This window comes from Podarcis muralis, chromosome 3, assembly GCF_964188315.1.
Source record: "Podarcis muralis chromosome 3, rPodMur119.hap1.1, whole genome shotgun sequence".
Taxonomy (NCBI): domain Eukaryota; kingdom Metazoa; phylum Chordata; class Lepidosauria; order Squamata; family Lacertidae; genus Podarcis; species Podarcis muralis.
Window position 1 is genome coordinate 62,275,420 of NC_135657.1, and position 22,711 is coordinate 62,298,130.

At 45.9% G+C, this 22,711-nt stretch overlaps 2 protein-coding genes across 5 annotated transcripts in view; one reads left to right on the forward strand and one right to left on the reverse strand.

Moving 5' to 3' along the window:
- Positions 1–11,791, forward strand: part of SGK1 (serum/glucocorticoid regulated kinase 1) — a 72,957-nt gene extending 61,166 nt beyond the window's left edge. For 2 of the 4 annotated variants that reach the window (XM_077925971.1, XM_028723479.2), the window contains 11 exons: positions 5,378–5,453; positions 6,252–6,327; positions 6,683–6,787; positions 7,191–7,274; positions 7,391–7,522; positions 7,898–8,010; positions 8,404–8,527; positions 8,936–9,031; positions 9,513–9,668; positions 9,789–9,878; positions 10,402–11,791. In XM_077925971.1, the coding sequence (XP_077782097.1) occupies positions 5,378–5,453; positions 6,252–6,327; positions 6,683–6,787; positions 7,191–7,274; positions 7,391–7,522; positions 7,898–8,010; positions 8,404–8,527; positions 8,936–9,031; positions 9,513–9,668; positions 9,789–9,878; positions 10,402–10,569 (1,220 nt within the window). In that variant the 3' untranslated portion in view covers positions 10,570–11,791. Of the gene's footprint in view, positions 1–2,791; positions 2,966–4,866; positions 5,158–5,377; positions 5,454–6,251; positions 6,328–6,682; positions 6,788–7,190; positions 7,275–7,390; positions 7,523–7,897; positions 8,011–8,403; positions 8,528–8,935; positions 9,032–9,512; positions 9,669–9,788; positions 9,879–10,401 lie in introns of those variants that run through there. The other 2 variants (XM_028723480.2, XM_028723478.2) reach the window with 2 other exon arrangements.
- Positions 11,792–18,279: 6,488 nt separating this feature from the next.
- On the reverse strand, positions 18,280–19,593 carry LOC144327169 (general transcription factor II-I repeat domain-containing protein 2B-like). Its single transcript, XM_077925336.1, has one exon. The coding sequence runs from the start codon at positions 19,591–19,593 to the stop codon at positions 18,280–18,282; it is 1,314 nt and encodes a 437-aa protein (XP_077781462.1).
- Positions 19,594–22,711: the final 3,118 nt, after the last annotated feature.

Here is a 22,711-nt window from a genome sequence, read left to right on the forward strand (position 1 = left end):
CTGGTGTTGTGGGAGCACAAATGATGCTGAAGAAGGCGATGTGGTGCCTTGGCTGGCTCAGTGACATTAGATGAGAAGCATCGTGGTTCATGCTGGGAATGCAGAATCTGGCTCCGGGTTCGATTCTTGGCATTTCCTGCAAATGTAAGAAGCGCCCTTCCACGTCCGGTCACTGGACTAGATCTAGCCCGCCATCCTTTTCCCAGACTGGGGGAGCAGACGCCTATGCAAAGCCCCCCCCCCCGGGGGCAAGCAGGGCCTGATGAGGACAGCAGCGATTCCCAGCAACTGGTATCCGGAGGCGTGGCTAACAACCGCTAGTGAAATGGCCAAAACACCATCCCAGTTGGCAGATATTTCCGGTTAAGCAGATCACATGGGCAAATTGACTGGGGGTCCCAAGCGGAGACCATGAGTCTGACCATATATATATATATATATATATATATATATATATATATATATATGTGTGTGTGTGTGTGTGTGTGTGTGTGTGTGTGTGTGTGTATACACACACACACGCATATATATATATATATATATATATATATATATATATATAAACACACATATACATACACACACACACACACACACACTCTATAGCAGCTTCCTGTGTGGTCAAGCAGGCGAAAAGTGGCCAAGCCGGGGGGGGGGCACACAGAGGAGACTCTTCGGCATCATGTGCCACCTGATCGCTAGAGCAGCATAAGTGAATGAAGCCGCGAATGAATGGGGCTCCAAGGCTGAGTCTTGAAGCGGCTGCGGAGGAGCAGTTTCGCCGGGTTCAGGCAAGGAGGAGCCAAAGCGGGGACTTGAGCGCATGCGCGTTGCGGGAAGTCCCGAGGCGCCGCCACCCCTTCGAGCTGCTGGCTATGCGAGGCTTGTAAAGTTTGCGAGAGAGGCTGTGCGGGGGGGGGGGGGGGGCTCCCGGAAGCTGCCCTGCCGCTACTGGCGGAGGAAAAGGCCGCGGGGACATATGTGTAATGGAAAGGAGCAGAGGAAGTTGTAGATCATGGTTGAGTTCCCCGGGGGGATCTCTTTATTGTTATTATTATTGTTAATAATCAAAGCTGCGGTGTTATAAAGGAGGCTAAAGCAAGACTGGTGTCCCCCTCCCCCCGTACGGCTTTTTCCTACAGCCCCGAATTCTGGAAGGATTCGAGTCGAAAGGTTTTGTATGTGTTTTAAAAAAATAAAATCAACGGATTAGGCAAAATGCAACTTCTGCAATCTTGCGTCAGCAAAGTCAACTGGCAGCCCGTGGGAGTCGCACAGGCCCGAGGCGCTTCCGCCCAGCCCTTTTGTTGGGGTGTTAATTCTAGATCCGGCGTGGAAGAGCCCTACCCGCCTACCCCGTTTCCAACTCGTGCTTTCTGCTTAGGATTTTTGGGTTCTGCAAACCATCCGCCCCAGCTTTGAAACAGGACAGTCGGGGAAAAGCATGTTGTCGTGGGCGCGCAGAGGCGCGCGCAGGAAATCGTGCGCGAGCCGGAGGAGCTAAGAAGGAGGAAGGACGGAGGCGGGGCTTATGCAGAAAGTCCAATAAAAATTAAATCCGCTGAAAACTTAGCGGCGTTCGGGGACCAAAAAATAGTGGATTCCAGGGATCCAGTTGGTATCAATCAATTTAGTGTGTTCGATCCCCGAGAGTAATCTAGTCCAACCCCCTGCAGTGCAGCAATCTCAACACGTGGTTCCTCATCCAGTTTGAAATAGTATCGAACCCTGCTTAGCTTTAGCAAATGTGCTTGCAGTTTTATTGCTGCACCAAAGTCCCCTTGGACTGGTGGGTGGGCGGGCTTCCTCCCGAGTCATCCTGCCTGGATTGCACTTGCAGGCCTGTCCGTTCGCTGAGGCTCTTGCATCGCAGATATTACATTTAAGTGATAGGAAAAGAGAAAGGAGAAGGTGGTGACTTTTTAATATATTGCAGGGGAACGATGGGAAGGCTACTACTTAAAAAAGAATAATGAGCTAAATAAGCAGGCGAGCTCTTGATCAGAAGCTTGCCTCTCTCCCAGTGCCCAAAGGTGTATTATTATTATTATTATTATTATTATTATTATTATTATTATTATTATTATTATATTATTATTATTATTATTTTGCGGGGGGGAATCTTGAATTGATTCGTGTTGCATTTATCAGTGGGGTGGAATGTAACAACAATCGGGTCGGAAGGCGATGCCCCCCTCTCGCCGCGACGTGGCAGGTGGTCTCAGTCCCAAGCTCTCCGCTCGCTCTCCGCGCCCCGTTCCCCTCCCCGCAATATGTTATGACTGCCGTCCGTTGCGTGCCGCCGCCGGTGCTTCAGGTCGCCGGTGGGCGGCGTCCCGGCCAACTCCATTCATAAACACGCCTCACGTGTTCCGCAACGCTGCTGCGGAGACGGGCATAAATAAATAAACGGGCCATCCGGGCACAAAGTGTTCTCAAACAATTGTGCAAATGAAGAAAAAGAAATCGTTGCAGCCTGAGTCAGCTCCCACCCCCTTCCTCTTTCTCTCCCCGTTGCTTTTGTAAATGTGGAGATTTCCATCATCTCATTCCATGAGATGGCATTTCTCTTTCGTTTTTAAACATTATTATTACGCACGCACACGCGCCCAATATTTTTAAGGCGCTTTCAGCAATATCCCAGCCAATCGGTTTCTGGGGTCTCGCCTGGAAGGGGCGCTTGTTTATGGGATTGAGGAAGCAGCAGCAGGAAACAAGAGTGTGTCCCCCCCGCCCGAAGTCACTCCCTGCGAAAAGGCCATTGCTTATCGGCCTTCACCCCAGACGTCAGAAGTTCTCCTTTAGATCCTCTCTGGGGGGCTCTCTCCGGTTCCCTTTGCTTCACATACTTGGAGCTGGGGGTGGGGAGGCTGCCATAAACTTAACATCTGCAGATGTGAGACGGAGAAGGAACCGCCGGTGTTGCAGAGAACGGAAAAAACCAGGGCTTCTGGCCGGGATCTGGGTAAGGAAGTCCTGCGCAGCGCCGGGGACCTTTACAGCTCTGCTTGCGTCTCTCTCCCTTTCTTGCGTTCGGGCTGCTTGACTGACAGCCGCCCCCGGACGCCTCCCTTCGGCCCAGGATTCCTTTGGAGCCGCGTGGTTGGAGCCTCCCGGCGCTTGCCAGCCAAGGCAGCCCTTGGACAGCCCCGTCCCGCCGCTCTCTGGCGATTAATAAATACCATCTGGTAAAAGCAGGAACCGTGTGACTCCAGCGGTTTCTGTTTCGCAGTCTGAACGACAGTGGAGTTGCTTTGAGGTGGTTTTATAAAGAAAAGGGCAGAGGAGGGAAGGGAGGGTGGAAACAGACAGAAGAAGTTCAGAGACTCCTCAAAAGCAGCCCTGTCTGCTCTCTGAGGCTCAGATCCCCAAGGCGTATTTTCTCAAGAGTAGGAAAAGTTTCTGCCTGCCTTGATGGAGGAATCCAGAGACACAGGACCTTCCGACCCAATGGGATTCCTGCTTTGCTCTCATTGCCTTAGATTAAGGAGATTTCTTCCTATGTAGGTGTGCCATAAATAGCTAATGTTGGAGGGAATGCCGCCGGATTAATGTTAAGGAGGAGGGCAGGGCTGAACGTCTAAGGATGCCCCGGCCTGACTGGGAGTCACAGCTCTCGGGAAACCCCGATGTCTAATTCCGTGTGTGTGTGTTTGTGTGTGTGTGTGGATTAGCTGTGGTTGTCCACTGATTCACAGAACATCTAAATATGTTCAAGGACACCCTCGGTTACTGCTTTATATAATAACTGTACAGATACTTTTTATATAAAAAAGTAAGTTTCTGGGGGCTAAGTAAGGTCGCGAAGGACATCGCTCTCGGTGTGGATTTAACCATAATAGATTAAAAATGGAAATTCCACGTCCAGGGGCTGTACCTTCCGATTATCAGGTTGGGAGGGGGGAACGACCTGGAGATGGCTCTCCCAATCCCCCCCCCCCGCCCTCGGCGCCTCTTGTGGGAGACAGGGCTGAGTGTCGCAACGGAAATGCCTTTGTTCTTATCTCTGGAACAAATCGATCCTTGGATGAGGTCCATCTCGGACCTGGGGGTGTCTGAAAAAAACCAAGGCTATCCTATCCCGCGGCGGGCCTCTCTGTGGAAGTGTAAAGAGTGGCAAAAATGGGACTTCCTTTGCGCGTTATGCTGGCCTTGAGGAACAAGGCAGGTACATTTAAAGGACACACACACAAGAAAGGCTGCTGGCCAAGCCTAATTGGTGCTAACTTTCGAGGGGCAGCGACCTCCTGGGCACATCTCTTTAACTCACACGGGTGGACGAGTGCGGGGAGGGGGCCCCACAAGGACGCAGCAAGTGCCCTGAGCGCCTTGGCACGGCAAAGAGCGGAGTTCTAATTCTGCCGTGCAATAAACCAGTACATAAAAATAAGGCTGGCATCTCTCTCCAAGACAAAAAAAAATTCCTTCCAGTAGCACCTTAAAGACCAACTAAGTTAGTTCTTGGTATGAGCTTTCGTGTGCATGCACACTTCTTCAGATACACTCTTTGCAACCCCAGACCTTTGTTGCATTGTCTTTGCCTCTCTAGAACTGCTGCCAATTAATCCCACTGCAATTTGCTGAGGGTGAAAAAGGATAAAGGGGGCTGGGGGCTGGTGCGTGGTAGCTGGCGGGCTTCTTCCTCTCCAGCCGGCTTGCGAGACTCCTTTCTAACGTCAAGGGAGGGGAACATGTCATGGGGAAGGGAAGGGCCGGGCGCCAGGCCTGCATGTCTCCCGGCAGCTCCGGGCGCCTGGGGCGGGGGGAGAGCGAGACTCTTCCTCATTGTTCCCCTCTGGCTCCGCCCCTCCTTCCTCTTCGCCTGGGCTGTCGCCGAGGCCGCGCCTATATAAAGCCCCGGGGCGAGCGGCGGAGCGGCAGACGCGAGCTGACTCAACAGGGTGAACGATCTTGACACTGCGCGCTTTACCCCCGCTGCTAATTCCCTAACTCGGAAGCAGAGCGAGCAAGCAAGCAAGCAGCTAGGTGCCTGGAAGGGCGCTCGCGCATCCACTCTTATACCTCGCGCATCTGCTTGGATTATTATTCTTCCCAACACTGAGAAACCTAGAAAGTCCGCGATGACGGTCAAAGCCGAAGCTTCGGGATCCACGCTAACTTATTCCAAGATGAGAGGGATGGTGGCAATACTGATCGGTGAGTGGGAACGACGAGGAGGAGATAGCGATAGAGAAAAAGAGCATAGAACAGCGTGCGCCCTCCCGATTGTAACCGTGTTGTAGAAGCGAGGCTCTCTTGTTGCATTCAAGGGATGGAGAGGGCGCGTGTGTGTGCGTTAATTAATTAAATAAAGGAAAGGAAAGAAGATGGGGAATTAATCTGTAACAACCCTCTTCTCTCTTGTGATTGTTTGCAGCTTTCATGAAACAGAGACGAATGGGGCTGAATGACTTCATTCAGAAGATAGCCACCAACTCCTACGCATGCAAACAGTAAGTATTTTTTGTGGGCTGTGTTTTTTTCTTACTCTCTTCTGCAGAAATTGCCTGGGAAATGCGTGGAAATTCGTTCTAAAATTTAACAGAGAATGAGAAATTATATAACTCCTTTCAGTGAGAGATTGCTGAAATTATTATTTTTTTGCAGTTTTTTTGTTAAATTATTTTTTTTTACAGTATCATGCATGCTTACGCAGATGTAAATTTCAGAAATTTCAGTGGGACTTATACTCCTAAGTATACTTACTAGAAAGTAACTTGTGACACCTGTGTGGTAGAAGCGGGTGTCATTAAAGCTATATGCACTTGGGAATAAATATGCACTTGGGAATAAATCTTCTTGGACTCACTTTTGAGTAGATACACCTTATGCCAAAAAAGAAAATAAGGCCAGCGGTAGAGTAGATGCTGTAAAAAATTAGCAGGAAACAGAATAAAATTTTCTAGATTTTAAAATATCACAAGTTCTGAATTAATTGCATTCAGCTAAGTTTTACTGTTTGGCTGAAGAATAGAAAACTGGAGAAAGGCACCTAGTTTAGATTTCCTGATCCCTCATTCCCTCCTCTGACCTTTAATTACAGAGGAAACTTAAGTCTCTTTGCTCAGAATGGTTTGTTCCTGTCTCCGGTTTCATCTTAGCCTGAAACCTAGTAAGCCAGTTGTTTTTAGCAGCCTGCCAACCTGAAACTTTCCAGCTAGAATGTTACCATGCCCCCTAGTGGTGAAATGTTTTTAATGTTCTGTACCTTGTTCAGCTGTACTAATTATCCTGCCTTTAATCTCTTTCAGCCCTGAAGTTCAATCTATTTTGAAGATCTCCCAGCCTCAAGAGCCTGAACTTATGAATGCCAATCCTTCTCCTCCAGTAAGTAGCTTCTGTTATGCACAGCCTATCCTGAGACTTTAATGTGACAGTAATAGCAACAGGTTTTAAAGATAGATGTTCTGTCCGTTGGTAATCTGGCATGGGTTTTTCCATTCAGGACACATTGTAGTGATGCAACTTGGAAAGAAGTGTTTTGCAATAAAGATTTAGCATTTCCCTCTAGAGCAGATAAAACTCTTATTTTTAACTTGACATACTCTTTCAAGCATATTATTTCCCCCCATAGAAGAATGCAATACAATTTACTGTGTTTTTAAAAAAGTAATAATCTACACCCAAGTATTTCAGTACAAATGTTTGATTTTTTTTTCTTTTTCTTCTTTGTTCACTGCAGCCCAGTCCATCCCAGCAGATCAACCTTGGCCCTTCTTCTAACCCACATGCTAAACCATCAGATTTCCATTTCCTGAAGGTCATTGGAAAAGGCAGCTTTGGGAAGGTAAGCATACATATTCATTTGGTCAATGGGCCTGTAATATTAAGGGTTTCAAAATACTTGGGAGTGCCAGGGGGATTTAATAAGAAGCAAACTGGTGACTATGAAGGGGTGTGAGGTGGAGTATTCTTGAAAAGCAAGGTTCCATTAAAATTTATGTAAGAAAATTTGCTATATGGATCATACGGCACAAAGGGGAACTGAAGGCTATATTGTCCCATTCCCTGCCTTAAGGTAGTGGCACCCACCAATTATGTGGCATTTTACTGCCAGTCCATTGAGTTGTGCAGGGTTGCTCTATAGCTGTGCCTCATGATAGCAGAAAGGACATAGCTGAGTTGTGACTTGATAGTTCCCTTGCATCATGATCACACCTAAACAAAGGGGGTGTCTTGGTTTATTTCAGGTTCTTCTTGCAAGGCACAAGGCAGAAGAGCACTTCTATGCAGTAAAAGTCCTCCAGAAGAAAGCAATCCTAAAAAAGAAAGAGGTACGTAACTGAATTATACCCATTTCACGAGAAATGCCAATCGGCAAACGAATTATAATAGTCCTACTGTTCTGCTGCTCAGTCAGTGAATGATTTCCTACTTCCCTTCCTCTTAGGAGAAACACATAATGTCTGAACGCAACGTCCTACTGAAGAACGTGAAGCACCCTTTCCTGGTGGGACTCCACTTCTCCTTCCAGACTGCAGACAAGCTGTATTTTGTCCTAGACTACATCAATGGTGGAGAGGTAAGCAGAAAGAATGTACAGAACCATAAGGGGGGGGGGGGCGTCCAAAGATACACAGGGCTTGATCCAAAGATTATTCAAACTCCTTCTTGCTGAAAACAAAGCCAGCCCTGCCATGTGTACAAATAAGGCAGTGCTTTCTTCCTATTAAGTATGAGGAGGAGTTTTGGGGAGGGGTTACTAGATTCAGGGTCTCCTGCTTGCCAGCCTCTCACAGCAGGAAGCAGCCAGCGGATTACTAGGCCATTTCCTACCATTGTTCTCTCTAGCTATATATATATATAGAGAGAGAGAGAGCGCTTAATTAAATGCATTGTTTTTAGTGGTTCTGGGATCGCTAACAGATTTCTCCCCCTCCTTCCTTGTCTCCTGCAGTTGTTCTACCATCTCCAGAGGGAGCGTTGCTTCCTGGAGCCCAGAGCTCGTTTTTATGCTGCTGAAATCGCCAGTGCACTGGGTTACCTGCATTCATTGAATATTGTTTACCGGTAAGCAGAGCAGATGGTTTGCACACGTGCATGGTTTCTGTGAAAACTGTGGGAAGTAGGCTGTAATGTGTAATAAGGGGAGGTCGGGAACCTTGTGGAACCAAGACACTGACCCTGGGCACTGGGATCAGTGCAGCGCAAAATTTTTAGATTCGCTTCCAGGTTATGGGTTAGAACCAGTAAATAGATGCTTCTCATGCACACAGATTAAATCCTGTTGGTAAATGACCTTTAGAAAGTGCTTGGGGGCTATCCATCAAACCCGTTTGTTTTCAAAGGGACAACCCCCCCCTTCAAAAAAAATAATAAACCTGATAAAATCCCATTGCTTATAATAAACATAAGAGTTGAGAGCCATTGGCTCACCTGTGTATTTTCCTTCCTTTGCCCTAGGGACTTGAAGCCAGAGAACATTTTGCTGGATTCTCAAGGCCACATTGTCTTGACTGACTTTGGACTCTGCAAAGAGAACATAGAACACAATGGCACAACTTCCACATTTTGTGGCACTCCTGAGGTAGGTCTGGGTTCTGCTTTTTTTATCCACATGGCAGTGATGTATGTGCCCAAAGTGTGCAGAGGGAAGAGGAATTTCCCAGATGGGACAAAAGGACATGTTGTGTTGTTTAGGTGAAGTAGTCAGACAGGCTTTGATTGATGAGCCCTGCTGACAAAGCTGCAGCGGGTGGGGGAGGGAGAGAAAGGCCAGAGGTTACAAATGCAAGCCTTTAAGGGCAAAAAGAAAAAGTTATCTAGGGACTCCTGCAGAACAAAGTATTACAGATGTAAAGATTGGTGTGGTCATCTATCCACAAGTGCAGTCCCCACTCAATCAGGTCACTAAGGTTATTTCTAAGTGGAGCATTTAAAAGAATGCAGACTGGCTACTTTATTCTAATGTTTCCTATCTTTTTGTTTTCAATAGTACCTTGCCCCCGAAGTCCTTCACAAGCAACCCTATGACCGGACTGTTGACTGGTGGTGCCTTGGGGCTGTTTTGTACGAGATGCTTTATGGACTGGTAAGCAAAAATAGTGAGCAACTGGCTAATTGCAAACACAGACCAGTCATGTTTCCATCTGCAGTAGTTACCAGCATAAGAAAGAGCTGAATCTTGGTTCCACTGAATTTATAAATGTTGTGAACTTCAGTTGGAACCAATATTTTGCATGTGGATCTCTTACATGGTGCACATATTTGTGGCCATAGGTCAGTGATGGATCATCTGCTTTGCATGCAGAAGGTCTTGGGTTCAATCCCTGCCTGGGAATCATTCCCTACTTGAGAAACCCTGGAGAGCCATGTAGCCAATACTGACTTAGATGGACCATTGGTCTGACCCGATATAAGCAGTTGCCTTATGCTCCTTGGGTGGGTGGGACATGAGAAGGGCCATTCCAGTGCTTTAAGAATGGGTATCAAACTAAGTGTATTGTGATACAGGCAGTGCAGTAAGTTAGACTCTTGGGACTAAAAATCTGTTTCCTCTTCTCTCTCTCCAGCCTCCTTTCTATAGCAGAAACACAGCAGAAATGTATGACAACATCTTGAACAAACCTCTGCAGCTGAAGCCAAATATTACCAACTCTGCGAGACACCTTTTGGAAGGTCTTCTGCAAAAGGACAGGACCAAGAGGCTGGGTGCAAAGGAGGACTTTGTAAGTATAATCCTGCGAGTTGTGAGGGGTGGGTGGGGGAGTTTCGGAAGTTGGCTAGACGATAACAGTCTTTTCCAATTACTCTTGCCTGAACTGATCTGATTTCCATTTCCTCAACAGATGGAGATTAAGAACCACATCTTCTTCTCCCTAATTAACTGGGATGATCTCATTAATAAGAAGATTACACCCCCTTTCAACCCAAATGTGGTAAGTGTTGTCTTCTAATTAGGGGAGAGACTTTTCTATTTATACTGGGGTACCCAGGGGTTGAAGATAAAAATAATGACAGGCTAGTTTTTAGCAGGTTCTAGTGTGTTCTCAATGTGAAGCAATCGGGCAGGTGTCTTAATTTTTAAATGCCGCCTTGAGTTTATACATAAGTGGATGGAATTGCCTCATGCAGTTCAGGTATGAGGTGAGGCAATTGGGTCAGGTGAACTCTATGAGCTTGGAGGTGCATGTTGACCTGTGAGACCGCTGCAGCCAATCCAGATCAGTCTCCAGTCCAACACCCACCCACCCCATTAGATTTCTATTTTTGTTTGGAATGAGTTCAGGGGGGTGATCCCGTTTTGTTTTTTGTAATTGCCTTCCCATGAAGTGCCTAGATTGGTTTTACTTTAAAGAAACACACACAAGAAAACACATAGGCCCCACTCCCAGTTAAGGAAAGATCTGAACATTTCTTCCCAGTCCGACATTAACAACAGAACCTTCTTTGTTTTCTCAGAGTGGCCCCAATGACCTGCGGCACTTTGACCCTGAGTTTACAGATGAGCCTGTCCCGAACTCCATTGGCCAGTCTTCAGACAGCATCCTCATCACTGCCAGCGTCAAGGAAGCTGCTGAAGCATTTCTGGGCTTCTCCTATGCCCCTCCCATGGATTCTTTCTTGTGAATTTCTATTATAGTGATCTGTTTGTACTTTTTCTTTTTTTTCCATTTAATAATGACCCTTCTGTTGGCCTTCTGTGTGAGCTGCCAGTTTGTCTGGTCACCTTCAAAAAGGAGAGAGAATTTTTTTTTTGCACATCTTCTCACTGTGTGGCAGCTTTGCAGCCTTAATTTCAACTGCGTTTTTATTTTATTTTTCTGGAAGCTTTTGTTGTCGTCGTTCCTGCCGTTCATTTGGAAGAGCACATTCTAACTACTTTTAAATGAACTTGCAAAAACATTTCAACTTCCAGTTCTTCCCACCCACCAAAGTGGTGCTATCGCCTTTAGAAGGAAAGAAGGAAGAAGCTACTGCTGCCATAGACTGCCATAGATTGTAAGCTTAAGAACAACATCCTGTGTGCATCCCCCCTTTCCCCCCTTTTTTTTGAGAGTTTGTTCTGAAAAGCCTAGCTTGAAGATCTTTCTGGATACGATGGGGATGATTTTACGAAAACGTGCCTTTTTCCCCCCTGAGATCTTGTGAGCTCCAAAGCTTTTCCTGTCACAAGAGTGTTTCCTGATTCACACGTGTGTTTCTTTTGTGTGTATGTGCGAGTTTGCTATGAGGACAATGGTGTCAGTGTGGTATGCACATTTTTCAAATGGACTTTGTTCAGAAGCATCAGTGCAACACTTGCAGGACTCTACAATGGGGGGCATTGCTTGTTCCTTCCATATTTGGAAGACAATAAATTAATATGTGTAGATAGATGATTTTTTTAAAGAAAAAAAATGTAAAAATTAATGATGATGGGCTTCAATGACTTAGTACCCATAATGCTTGAAGAAAGCATTGCTGCTATGGAAAAATATATATAAATATAAATATATATATATATATATAAATATTTCTATTTTTAGAATGGGTTTCTAGGGACCAAAATGCCCCAGCTGCAGTCTATCAAAGCTGTTGGTTTATTTCATTATTTTTTTGTTCATCTGTAAAACTGGGCATTATTTATGGTTTGTATTTTTTTTCATTCCTGGTTGTACGTATTTGTAAAAAGACTTGTACAGTTGGTTGCAATAGTAGATGTATATTTAAAAAGGAAAAAAAAACCTTTAAAGGCTTATAATGTATACCACTATTATAATGTACTTTACATGGTTATTATACAATATGTATAATTTTTGTGACCAAACCCATTGGTTTGCAGTAAAATCTTGGACAATATTTCTATAAATGCTGTCAGTTCTTCCTTTTATAAGATCAAGACATCATTTCTTCTGAACCACCTTTTCATTAGCATTTTCCTTCACAAGACAAATGCATATGTTTTTAAACATCCAAGGGTCAAAAACTACTATAGAAAGAGTATAGTCTTTTCAATATTGTACAGTTGGGCTATTTGATAAAATGCTTGCCAGTGAGAAGATCAATGACTTAAGAAAAGTCCTACTGGATCAGGCCAAAGGCTCATGTAGTTCAGTGTCCTGTTCTCACAGGGGCCAACTGGCTGGTGAGAAACCCCTCAAGCAGTCCAGCATGTCCACCAACCCAGCTAAGCCTTGGTAATAGGCTAGTGAAAACTCCCATCACAGAAACCTGCTTTGCCCAAAATTTGTTGATGCTATCACAGCCATCCGACCTCCTTTGGCCTGACACTTTTTCTGATTGCCAGCTGTCAAATCAACTTAGTGGATAGGCATTCTCAGGCTGCCAGTAGCACATGCATGCTGGGGCCAGCAGACTAAAGGAGTGATTTTCCAGAGAAGTATCTAGAAACTTGTGTAGATGCTGTGCAAAATCAAAACCCCACTACTGTGTTCCCTGGTGGTTGAACCCACTTGTTCATGTTACTGCGGTAACAGTATTCTTACTACAAGTACAAATCTGGAAGTTGGAGCTGGAATCATGAACCACAGGGCCGCCTGGGTCTAAAGCAGTTTGCTCCTCACCTGTCACACTGCACATAGTGCTAAACATGCCTGTTGCATCATGTATTTAGATTAGCAAAAGGACCTGGTGATTCAAACAAGTGAGTCATCTCACATCTCTGCTAGAGGGGATGGTGTGCACAACTCCCTGCCCACCTTCCACCCACTGTTAACCAACCTGATCTGAGAGAAAATGCACACCCTATAGCAAGGAACCTTGCTTTGAATGTGTGCCTGTGCTTCTGCAATGGGTGGTACCCAACTCCAAGTAGACCCCCTGAAATTCATGGATGTGACTAAGCTCTGCCTATTAATTTTAATGTGCCTACTAATTTTGACTCATAGCTGAGCACCACCTAATATTTAAGGGCAATCTCTGCTTTTTAAAAAAAACTGTCTAAAGAGACTGGGGGGCTGGGATGATTTGCAGAGCAGATGTGGAAAATGCCAAATCTTTCATTCCTTTTTCTTTGCTCTTTCACAAAAGGCATATTTCACCCCAGTGCAGAGTGGTTGGTCAGATGTGCATCCTCTATTATCTGGGCATGAAATGACCAGCAGATGTGCAGAATATTCAGTCCCCACTCCTGGCTCTTGGGAGGCTCCAAAAGTATCACCACATGGGAGATGGGAGCGAGCCAGGTCCCCACTCCCCTTTGGGAAGGGATTATAGCTCAATGACAGAACATGTGCTTTGCACAAGTTCCCAAATTCAGTTCCCAGCATCCTCAGTTAAAAAGACAGAGCAGGGCTGGGGGAGAACAACAACTGGAATCCAGAAAAGATGCTACCGCTCTCTGAAAGCAAGCCTGAGCTATGGGGTTAGTATATAGAGCAATTGCCTCCTGTGTCCTTATAGGAAGGCAGCTTCTATTTTCTCTCAGATCACCAACCCCCTCATCCTGTGAACATCTCACTGAGCATCTTTTCAACCTTATTTTTCAGCCAGAAGATCTAAAAACTTGCCCCCCCCCCCCGTTTATTTTGTTTTTTTCCACAAACTGAACCACACCAGATTCCTTACCTGGCACCAAATGTGGTATATGATGTTGTGACTGCAGGAATTCAGAATACACACAGCTCTGCTTCTCTTGTATAAATTCATGACTTGCAAATGCTTATATGAAGTGAAATTAATTTGCCACAGAAGGAAGAGCTAATGTGGCCATCAGCCATGTCTCGCAGCCGAGTTCAGTCAGCTCAGCTGTGAGAGGTGGCTGATAGCCAATTTAAGGTCTTGCTTTGAAGCCAAATTATTTCCATAGCAGCAAATGGCCTTGTTTTTGCACCTGCATGCCTGATGTAAGAGGAATGTAGTGGACTTGTTATATGCAATGATTCTGTTGACCATACCGGCAATAAAAGACTTGTTTTATCACTGCAGTATAGGTGCAATACAGTTTTACACTAGGGTGAAAAGTACATGCACAAGCGGCTGTGCTAATTGCCAGCATGGATAAACAAACCATCCAGGCTCTGTCTCATTTACTGGAAGAGGGCTTGTCTGTGCTTGCCGAAAACATAGTTCCCCAATCCCCCTGGGTTGGCCTTCCGAGGGGAATTGATAAAGCAGAATTTCAGAGCCTGGAAAAGCACACAGAGCTGAAAGAGGAAGTGGGAAAGAGTGTGACTCTTCCAGTTTCCTCCCTCAGCTCTACAGTGGTACCCCGCAAGACGAACGCCTCGCGAGACGAAAAACTCGCAAAACGAAAGGTTTTTTCGTTTTCGAGTTGCCTCGCAAGACGAATTTCCCTATGGGCTTGCTTCGCAAAACAAAGCTTGCCCCGGGGACAGCGGGTCTTCTCTTTTGAAGCAAGGGGCGGCGGGGAGATCGCTTCTCCCCACCGCCCCTTGCTTCAAAAGAGGTCTGCCTCCGGACCTCTTTTGAAGCAAGGGGCTGCGGGGAGATCGCTTCTCCCGGTGCTCCGAAGCGGGGTGGGGGGGCGGGAACACCTGCCCCAGCCACCCCGCTTCGGAACGCTGCTGCGAAGCCGGGCGGGGGGCGGGAACACCTGCCCCAGCCACCCCGCTTCGGAACGCTGCTCCGAAGCGGGGTGGGGGGGCGGGAACACCTGCCCCAGCCGCCGGGCTTCGTAGCGCTGCTGCAAAGCCGGGCGGGGGGCAGGAACACCTGCCCCAGCCACCCCGCTTCGGAACGCTGCTCCGAAGCGGGGGGGGGGGCGGGAACACCTGCCCCAGCCACCCCGCTTCGGAACGCTGCTCCGAAGCGGGGGGGGGGGGGGGACACCTGCCTCAGCCGCCGGGCTTCGGAACGCTGCTCCGAAGCGGGGTGGGGGGGCGGGAACACCTGCCCCAGCCGCCGGGCTTCGTAGCGCTGCTGCAAAGCCGGGCGGGGGGCAGGAACACCTGCCCCAGCCACCCCGCTTCGGAACGCTGCTCCGAAGCCGGGCGGGGGGCGGGAACACCTGCCCCAGCCACCCCGCTTCGGAACGCTGCTCCGAAGCGGGGTGGGGGGGGCGGGAACACCTGCCCCAGCCGCCGGGCTTCGTAGCGCTGCTGCGAAGCCGGGCGGGGGGGGGGGGCGGGAACACCTTCTGAAGGCGGGCGGGGGGCGAAAGTCTTTGTCCCCCCTGCCTGCCTTCCCAGGGGCTTTTAAATCGCCCCGGACAGCGGAGAAGTCCTCCGCTGTCCCGGGGCGATTTTAAAATGCCGCCCGCCAGCATTTTAAGATTGCCCGGACAGCAGAGAAGTCCTCCGCTGTCCCAGGGTTTTTTAAAATGCTGGGGGTGGGAAGAAAAGCCCTTGTCCCCCCCCCCAGCCTTCAGAAGAGGTCCGGGGACAGTCTGTCCCCGGACCTGGTCTGAAGGCGGTTTCCCTAGGAACGCATTAATTGATTTTCAATGCATTCCTATGGGAAACCGTGCATCGCAAGACGAAAAAACCGCAAGACGAAGAGACTTGCGGAACGAATTAATTTCGTCTTGCGAGGCACCACTGTATTTACTTTTAAAGGGAGAAAAGGGTAATCACCCTCCCCACTTCATGACCAAGGAAACTTAGAGGCTTCATGGGCATCAGAGGAAGTCTTGAGAGTGCCATGGTGCCCACAGTGCCACATTGGCAAGCCCTGCATTCACCAAGTAGAAATGTTCTAGGAATCACAAACTGCATTCCATAGCTTTTATGGTCTGAAGATTGCAGTGCACATATATTTATCACTCTGCTTCTTTTGCGTACATTCAAGCTCCAGTTGAATGATCACAGACTGTACTTTTTGCATCCCACTGCCCTTTAACTCCAGTGTTTACTCCCCCCCCCCCTTACACCCATGTGTATATATGCCTGCCAACTGCAGCTTACACTTCATGCATTTGATGAAGCGGGTCTTAATGCACTAAAGCTTTATCCCACATTAAATTTGTCAGCCTTTAAATTGTCACAAGGCTCCTTGTTTTTGCTGCAAGAGAACTAGCACACTTATCTTTCTGGATTTTTCCCATCAGTACATTGACTATACTTTTGGCCTCTATAGCAAACAGTAGCAAGTGATAGGACAACGTTACCTGTTAGCATAAGTGCCGAGAGACCAAAGAAGGCTCAGAACACCCAGTTAACACTTGCCAGAGTTTTATTAGAGTCATGCTCTCTATAGAAAACTTTGGACTACTAGCAGAATTTTCTACTGAACTATTTTGTTTTTAGAGTGAAATTTAGATGAACGATGCCACCATGTGGGCTGAAAAAGACATGCGGTCCGGGTTCTTGCTCAGTAAGAATAAATCAGTTTGCATATTTTAATTACAGCAATAATTCAAATAGTTATTATTAATAATATTTACTTACTTACTTACTTGATTTGTATACCGGCCTTCATCCAAAGATCCCAGGGTGGTTCACAACAGGAAAATATAAAATGAGAACACAAAATACACAATAAAGCAAAAACAAATCAATAACCCCCCTCCCACAAACACATTTAAAAAGCCATAGAATGTTAATCGGCTGAATGTGCCTAATTGAAGAGAAACATTTTCACTTGGCGCCTAAAGATATGTAATGAAGGTGCCAGGCAAACCTCCCTGGGGAGAGCATTCCACACACAGGGAGCCACCACAGGAAAAGCCCTGTTCTTGAGTTGACACACAACGAAGGGCTTCAGACGATGATTGCAGGGTCTGGGTCAGTCCATATGGCTAAATATTGTGAAAGCTAAACTAATAATACAAAGCTTTGAAATAAGTCCATAAATGTACAAAATCTATGCAGATACAGAAAGTGAGGTGTTGTTCATTTCTAAGAAAGCAAAAGGCTGTGAGATAATCTCAGCATACTCATGTGATGGCTTATTTGGCTATTAGAAAAACTGACATTGACAGCAATTTCTTTTACCCAAATCAAAATCTTTAAAACCTGGTGAAAAAGGAAATCACTTAATCACAATTAACACGTGTCCAGATAATTCCTGCCCACCCAGAAACCTCATTGGGGTAAAAGGAACTTACTTCCACATAGGTCTACAGCCCTAGACATTCCACTGGAAGGTAAGAGTAAAATGCAACCTTTGCGTCTATTGGCACAGCCTCCTATGGAAGGAGAACGCCTGACACTAACCGGTGCCTGTTATGCCCTCTTGGTACAATGCTTTCAGCTATCATTCCTAAATACAGCCTGCATTGCAGGTTTAACTGCTCTGCTTATCTTCTCAGTACATCTAGTCACTTTTTCAATGGCATGAGACCATTTGTGAGGTGCTTTATAGCAGAAAAGATGACAGTTCTGGTATCCAAAAGAGTATTCATCACCTTCTGAATGCCAGTCAACGCACAATCTCCAGATAACTTCATGCTCTCCAAAAGGTCTGTTTCAGTGTCAAAGCCTCTTATGTTTAGCAATCATTAACAGGTGTCACTGAGCAATGTAACCATCTACCTGCCTGCCTTCTCCTCTGCAGATTATACCTTGCGTCTGATGAATGCAATGAACGGGAGAGAGATTGAACTCAACAGAACCCTCCCTGCACTCAAAGAAGCTCAAAGAGCCCTTTGTCAGTCGGGATGGGAGGAGCCTGAGGCCAAAGTATTTGAAGCAAGGCGGTTAGTAGACCCAATCTTTATTGAAGTACTGTTGCAACAGCGTTTCCCCTCCCCTTCCACGTCTGTGAGAGGCAGGTGAGAGAACCCAGAACAAAAGATAGGCCCTGCTTTTATATCCTTCGGTGGTGATCTTACATTTCCCATGTCCACCCCGTTTGTGCCAGGCCTACATCATGTACATGTAAGAAAGTATGCCATGGGTTACCTGGGGCTTTGCGGGTGGGTGGTGGGGTTAGGTGGAGTGTGGGGAGATTGTTCCCTCTGGGCATGTCAAAAGGTAAGTATAGTCTAGGTCAGGGGTCTGCAACCTTTAAGACAAAAAGAGCCACTTGGACCCGTTTCCGAAGAAAAAACAACAACTGGGAGCCGCAAAACCATTGCGACATTTAAAACAAATATAACACTGCATATATTGTTTCCTACCTTAATGCTATATATACAGGATCGTGCAGTCAGCTGTCAATCTCAAGAAAAAAAGGACAAATTAATAGCTAATTAAAATATTTAATTTACAACCAGGTAACCAGGTTAATGGGACTTTTGCTCCTGAACCTCAGTGCTCAGTGTCTGCACATCAGGGCTGTAAGACGTCACCTTCATTTTCACACAGGTTTGCAAGCTGTCATCTGTGAGGCATGATCGATGTTTGTTTTTAATATAGTTCATGTTGGAGAAGACCTGCTCACATACATATGTGGAACCAAAGATCGACAGGACTCCAAATGCATACTTTTTCATGTTTATATAAGTGTTGGGGATGGCATTCCATGTTTCGAATATAAGTTTGTCCTGTTGGGAAGGTTTTCAATATCACTCCATTTATGATTCTGAGCCAGAATGGCCTTCTGACGGGCAACATCCTCAAGAGAAGCCGTCAAGCATTTGAACTTGGACACCCATATATCTTTGTCGGCTATATCAGCCAGTTCCAGCTCAAGATCAGGTTGACTTACACCTGCAAATGCAGTCATATTCAATAGGGATGGATCGATCGCCAGGGGAGTGACAGGGAAGGATAATGTGTTTTTTTCCTCTCTGAACCTACAGAATCGTTTCCCAAACGAGCTTTGCATTGCGGTGATTGCAGATTTGAAATATTCCAAATTTACCGTATCATGACTTTGTTTGAACTCTCTCAAAGAGGGAAAGTGAGACAGTGTACCTCTCTGGAAATCTTTGACAAACACTGTCAACTTGCGCTCAAATGCCACAACCTCCTCCAGCATGTGCAGGGCTGTGCCTCCTTTCCCCTGAAGGGTTGTATTTAGCGTGTTTAGGTGGGCTGTCATGTCTACCATAAAATGTAATTTTTCCAGCCACTCTGGCTGTTCCAGCTCAGCAAAGGTAAGCTCTTTGCTGGCCAGGAAGGTTTTTACTTCTTCCAAACATGTGAAAAAGCGTTTTAGCACCTCGCCTCTGGACAACCACCGGACCTTGTTGTGGAGCAGGAGGTCAGAATATGTGCTTTCCACCTCATCCAATAGCAAACGAAACTGGCGGTGGTTTAAACCCTTTGCCATTATCTTATTAACAATCTGAATGACCACATCCATCACTTTTGTGCATTCGGGGGGAAATGTTTGAGCACACAATGCCTCTTGGTGCAGGATGCAATGAAATGACAGCAGCGTTCTACCCAGTGCCTTCTGCAGTAGAGCCACAAAGCCCTTCTGTGCTCCTCTCATGCTCGGTGCCCCATCAGTAGCCACTGAGACCAGGTGGTTGGTGTTAATTTTCTTAGCACTTAAAAAGTCCAGGACAGCCTTACAGATATCCTCACCCCTTGTTTGGTCTTTTAGTGGTATCAGCTCAATCAGTTCTTCCTGTGGCCCAAAAGAGTTCACATATCGGCAGAACAGCGCTATTTGTTCAATATCACCTTTATCTTTGGACTCATCACAGGCGATGGAGTACGCCACAGCTGAATTAATGCCTTGAATTTGCTGTTTGCTAATGTTTTCTGCCATTTTTAGGGTTCTGTCTTTAACAGTCTTCGCAGACAGAGGCATGTCTTTGATTTTCTGCACAATTTCATTTTTGTTTTTGAAGTCCATGTTCCTAAATCTTAATGAATGCTTCTTTTATATACTCTCCATCTGTGAACGGCTTACCGTGCTTGACTATTTCCTGAGCGGCTACAAAACTAGGATATGTTGTGGAATTTGCAGACTTCACCCAATTCTTGAAATTATTTTTGCTCCTATCAACCTTCCTCATAAGTTCTGCAATGGCTTTTGGTCTCTCATCTCCATCTGGATATTTTTCAGCAAAGGCTGTGTGTTTATTCTGGAAATGTCTTGCAATATTTGACTTTTTGTTGTTTGCAAATTTCTCACCACATATTAAGCATACTGGTAAACCAGTCTTGTCAGTTGTTGTTTAGTCGTTTAGTCGTGTCCGACTCTTCGTGACCCCATGGACCAGAGCACGCCAGGCACTCCTGTCTTCCACTGCCTCCCGCAGTTTGGTCAGGCTCATGTTTGTAGCTTCGAGAACACTGTCCAACCATCTCATCCTCTGTCGTCCCCTTCTCCTTGTGCCCTCCATCTTTCCCAACATCAGGGTCTTTTCCAGGGAGTCTTCTCTTCTCATGAGGTGGCCAAAGTATTGGAGCCTCAACTTCACGATCTGTCCTTCCAGTGAGCACTCAGGTCTGATTTCCTTAAGAATGGATGCGTTTGATCTTCTTGCAGTCCATGGGACTCTCAAGAGTCTCCTCCAGCACCATAATTCAAAAGCATCAATTCTTCGGCGATCAGCCTTCTTTATGGTCCAGCTCTCACTTCCATACATCACTACTGGGAAAACCATGGCTTTAACTATACGGACCTTTGTTGGTAAGGTGATGTCTCTACTTTTTAAGATGTTGTCTAGATTTGCCATCGCCTTTCTCCCAAGGAGCAGGCATCTTTTAATTTTGTGACTGCTGTCACCATCTGCAGTGATCATGGAGCCCAAGAAAATAAAATCTCTCACTGCCTCCATTTCTTTCCCTTCTATTTGCCAGGAGGTGATGGGACCAGTGGCCATGATCTTCGTTTTTTTGATGTTGAGCTTCAGACCATATTTTGCGCTCTCCTCTTTCACCCTCATTAAGAGGTTCTTTAATTCCTCCTCACTTTCTGCCATCAAGGTTGTGTCATCTGCATATCTGAGGTTGTTGATATTTCTTCCGGTGATCTTAATTCCGGCTTGGGATTCATCCAGCCCAGCCTTTCGCATGATGAATTCTGCATATAAGTTAAATAAGCAGGGGGACAATATACAGCCTTGTAGTACTCCTTTCCCAATTTTGAACCAATCAGTTGTTCCATATCCAGTTCTAACTGTAGCTTCTTGTCCCACATAGAGATTTCTCAGGAGACAGATGAGGTGATCAGGCACTCCCATTTCTTTAAGAACTTGCCATAGTTTGCTGTGGTCAACACAGTCAAAGGCTTTTGCATAGTCAATGAAGCAGAAGTAGATGTCTTTCTGGAACTCTCTAGCTTTCTCCATAATCCAGCGCATGTTTGCAATTTGGTCTCTGGTTCCTCTGCCTCTTCTAAATCCAGCTTGCACTTCTGGGAGTTCTCGGTCCACATACTGCTTAAGCCTGCCTTGTAGAATTTTAAGCATAACCTTGCTAGCGTGTGAAATAAGTGAAATTGTGCGGTAGTTGGAGCATTCTTTGGCACTTCCCTTCTTTGGGATTGGGATGTAGACTTATCTTCTCCAATCTTCTGGCCACTGCTGAGTTTTCCAAATTTGCTGGCATATTGAGTGTAGCACCTTAACAGCATCATCTTTTAAAATTTTAAATAATTCAGCTGGAATATCATCACTTCCACTGGCCTTGTTATTAGCGATGCTTTCTAAGGCCCATTTGACTTCACTTTCCAGGATGTCTGGCTCAAGGTCAGCAACCACACTACCTGGGGTATACGAGACATCAATTTCTTTCTGGTATAGTTCCTCTGTGTATTCTTGCCACCTCTTCTTGATGTCTTCTGCTTCTGTTAGGTCCTTTCCACTTTTGTCTTTTATTATGGAAATCTTTGTACAAAATGTTCCTTTCGTATCTCCAATTTTCTTGAACAGATCTCTGGTTCTTCCCATTCTATTGTTTTCCTCTATTTCTTTGCATTGCTCGTTTAAGAAGGCCTTCTTGTCTCTCCTTGCTATTTTTTGGAAATCTGCATTCAATTTCCTGTATCTTTCACTATCTCCCTCGCATTTTGCTTGCCTTCTCTCCCCCGCTATTTGTAAGGCCTCGTTGGACAGCCACTTTGCTTTCTTGCATTTCCTTTTCATTGGGATGGTTTTAGTTGCTGCCTCTTGTATAATGTTACGAGCCTCCATCCATAGTTCTTCAGGCACTCTGTCCACCAAATCTAAATCCTTAAACCTGTTCCTCACTTCCACTGTGTATTCATAAGGGATTTGACTTAGATTGTATCTTACCGGCCCAGTGGTTTTTCCTACTTTCTTCAGTTTAAGCTTGAATTTTGCTATAAGAAGCTGATGATCTGAGCCACAGTCAGCTCCAGGTCTTGTTTTTGCTGACTGTATAGAGCTTCTCCATCTTTGGCTGCAGAGAATATAATCAATCTGATTTCGATGCTACCCATCTGGTGATGTCCATGTGTAGAGTCGTCTCTTGTGTTGTTGGAAAAGCGTGTTTGTGATGACCAGCTTGTTCTCTTGACAGAACTCTATTAGCCTTTGCCCTGCTTCGTTTTGAACTCCAAGGCCAAACTTGCCAGTTGTTCCTTTTATCTCTTGATTCCCTACTTTAGCATTCCAATCCCCTATTATGAGCAGAACATCCTTCTTTGGTGTCATTTCTATAAGGTCTTGTAAGTCTTCATAGAATTGGTCAATTTCAGTTTCTTCAGCACCAGTAGTTGGTGCATAAACTTGGATTACTGTGATGTTAAAAGGTCTGCCTTGGATTCTTGTCTTGTCAGTAGAGAAGGCAAATGATTCTGTCCATGTATCATTAAACATTCTGTTTTCTTCAGAAATTTTTCTTTTCTTGCCTTTATCCATGGCTGGCCTACCGGGGGTCCAAAAGAGGGGCGTAATTAGAAATCAGAGGGCCCCATAGCAAAATTTGCTATGCCCAATAATCAATGCCCCAAAATGCCATAGAAAATTAATCAGGGCCCCAGTGTACCATAAATCATAATC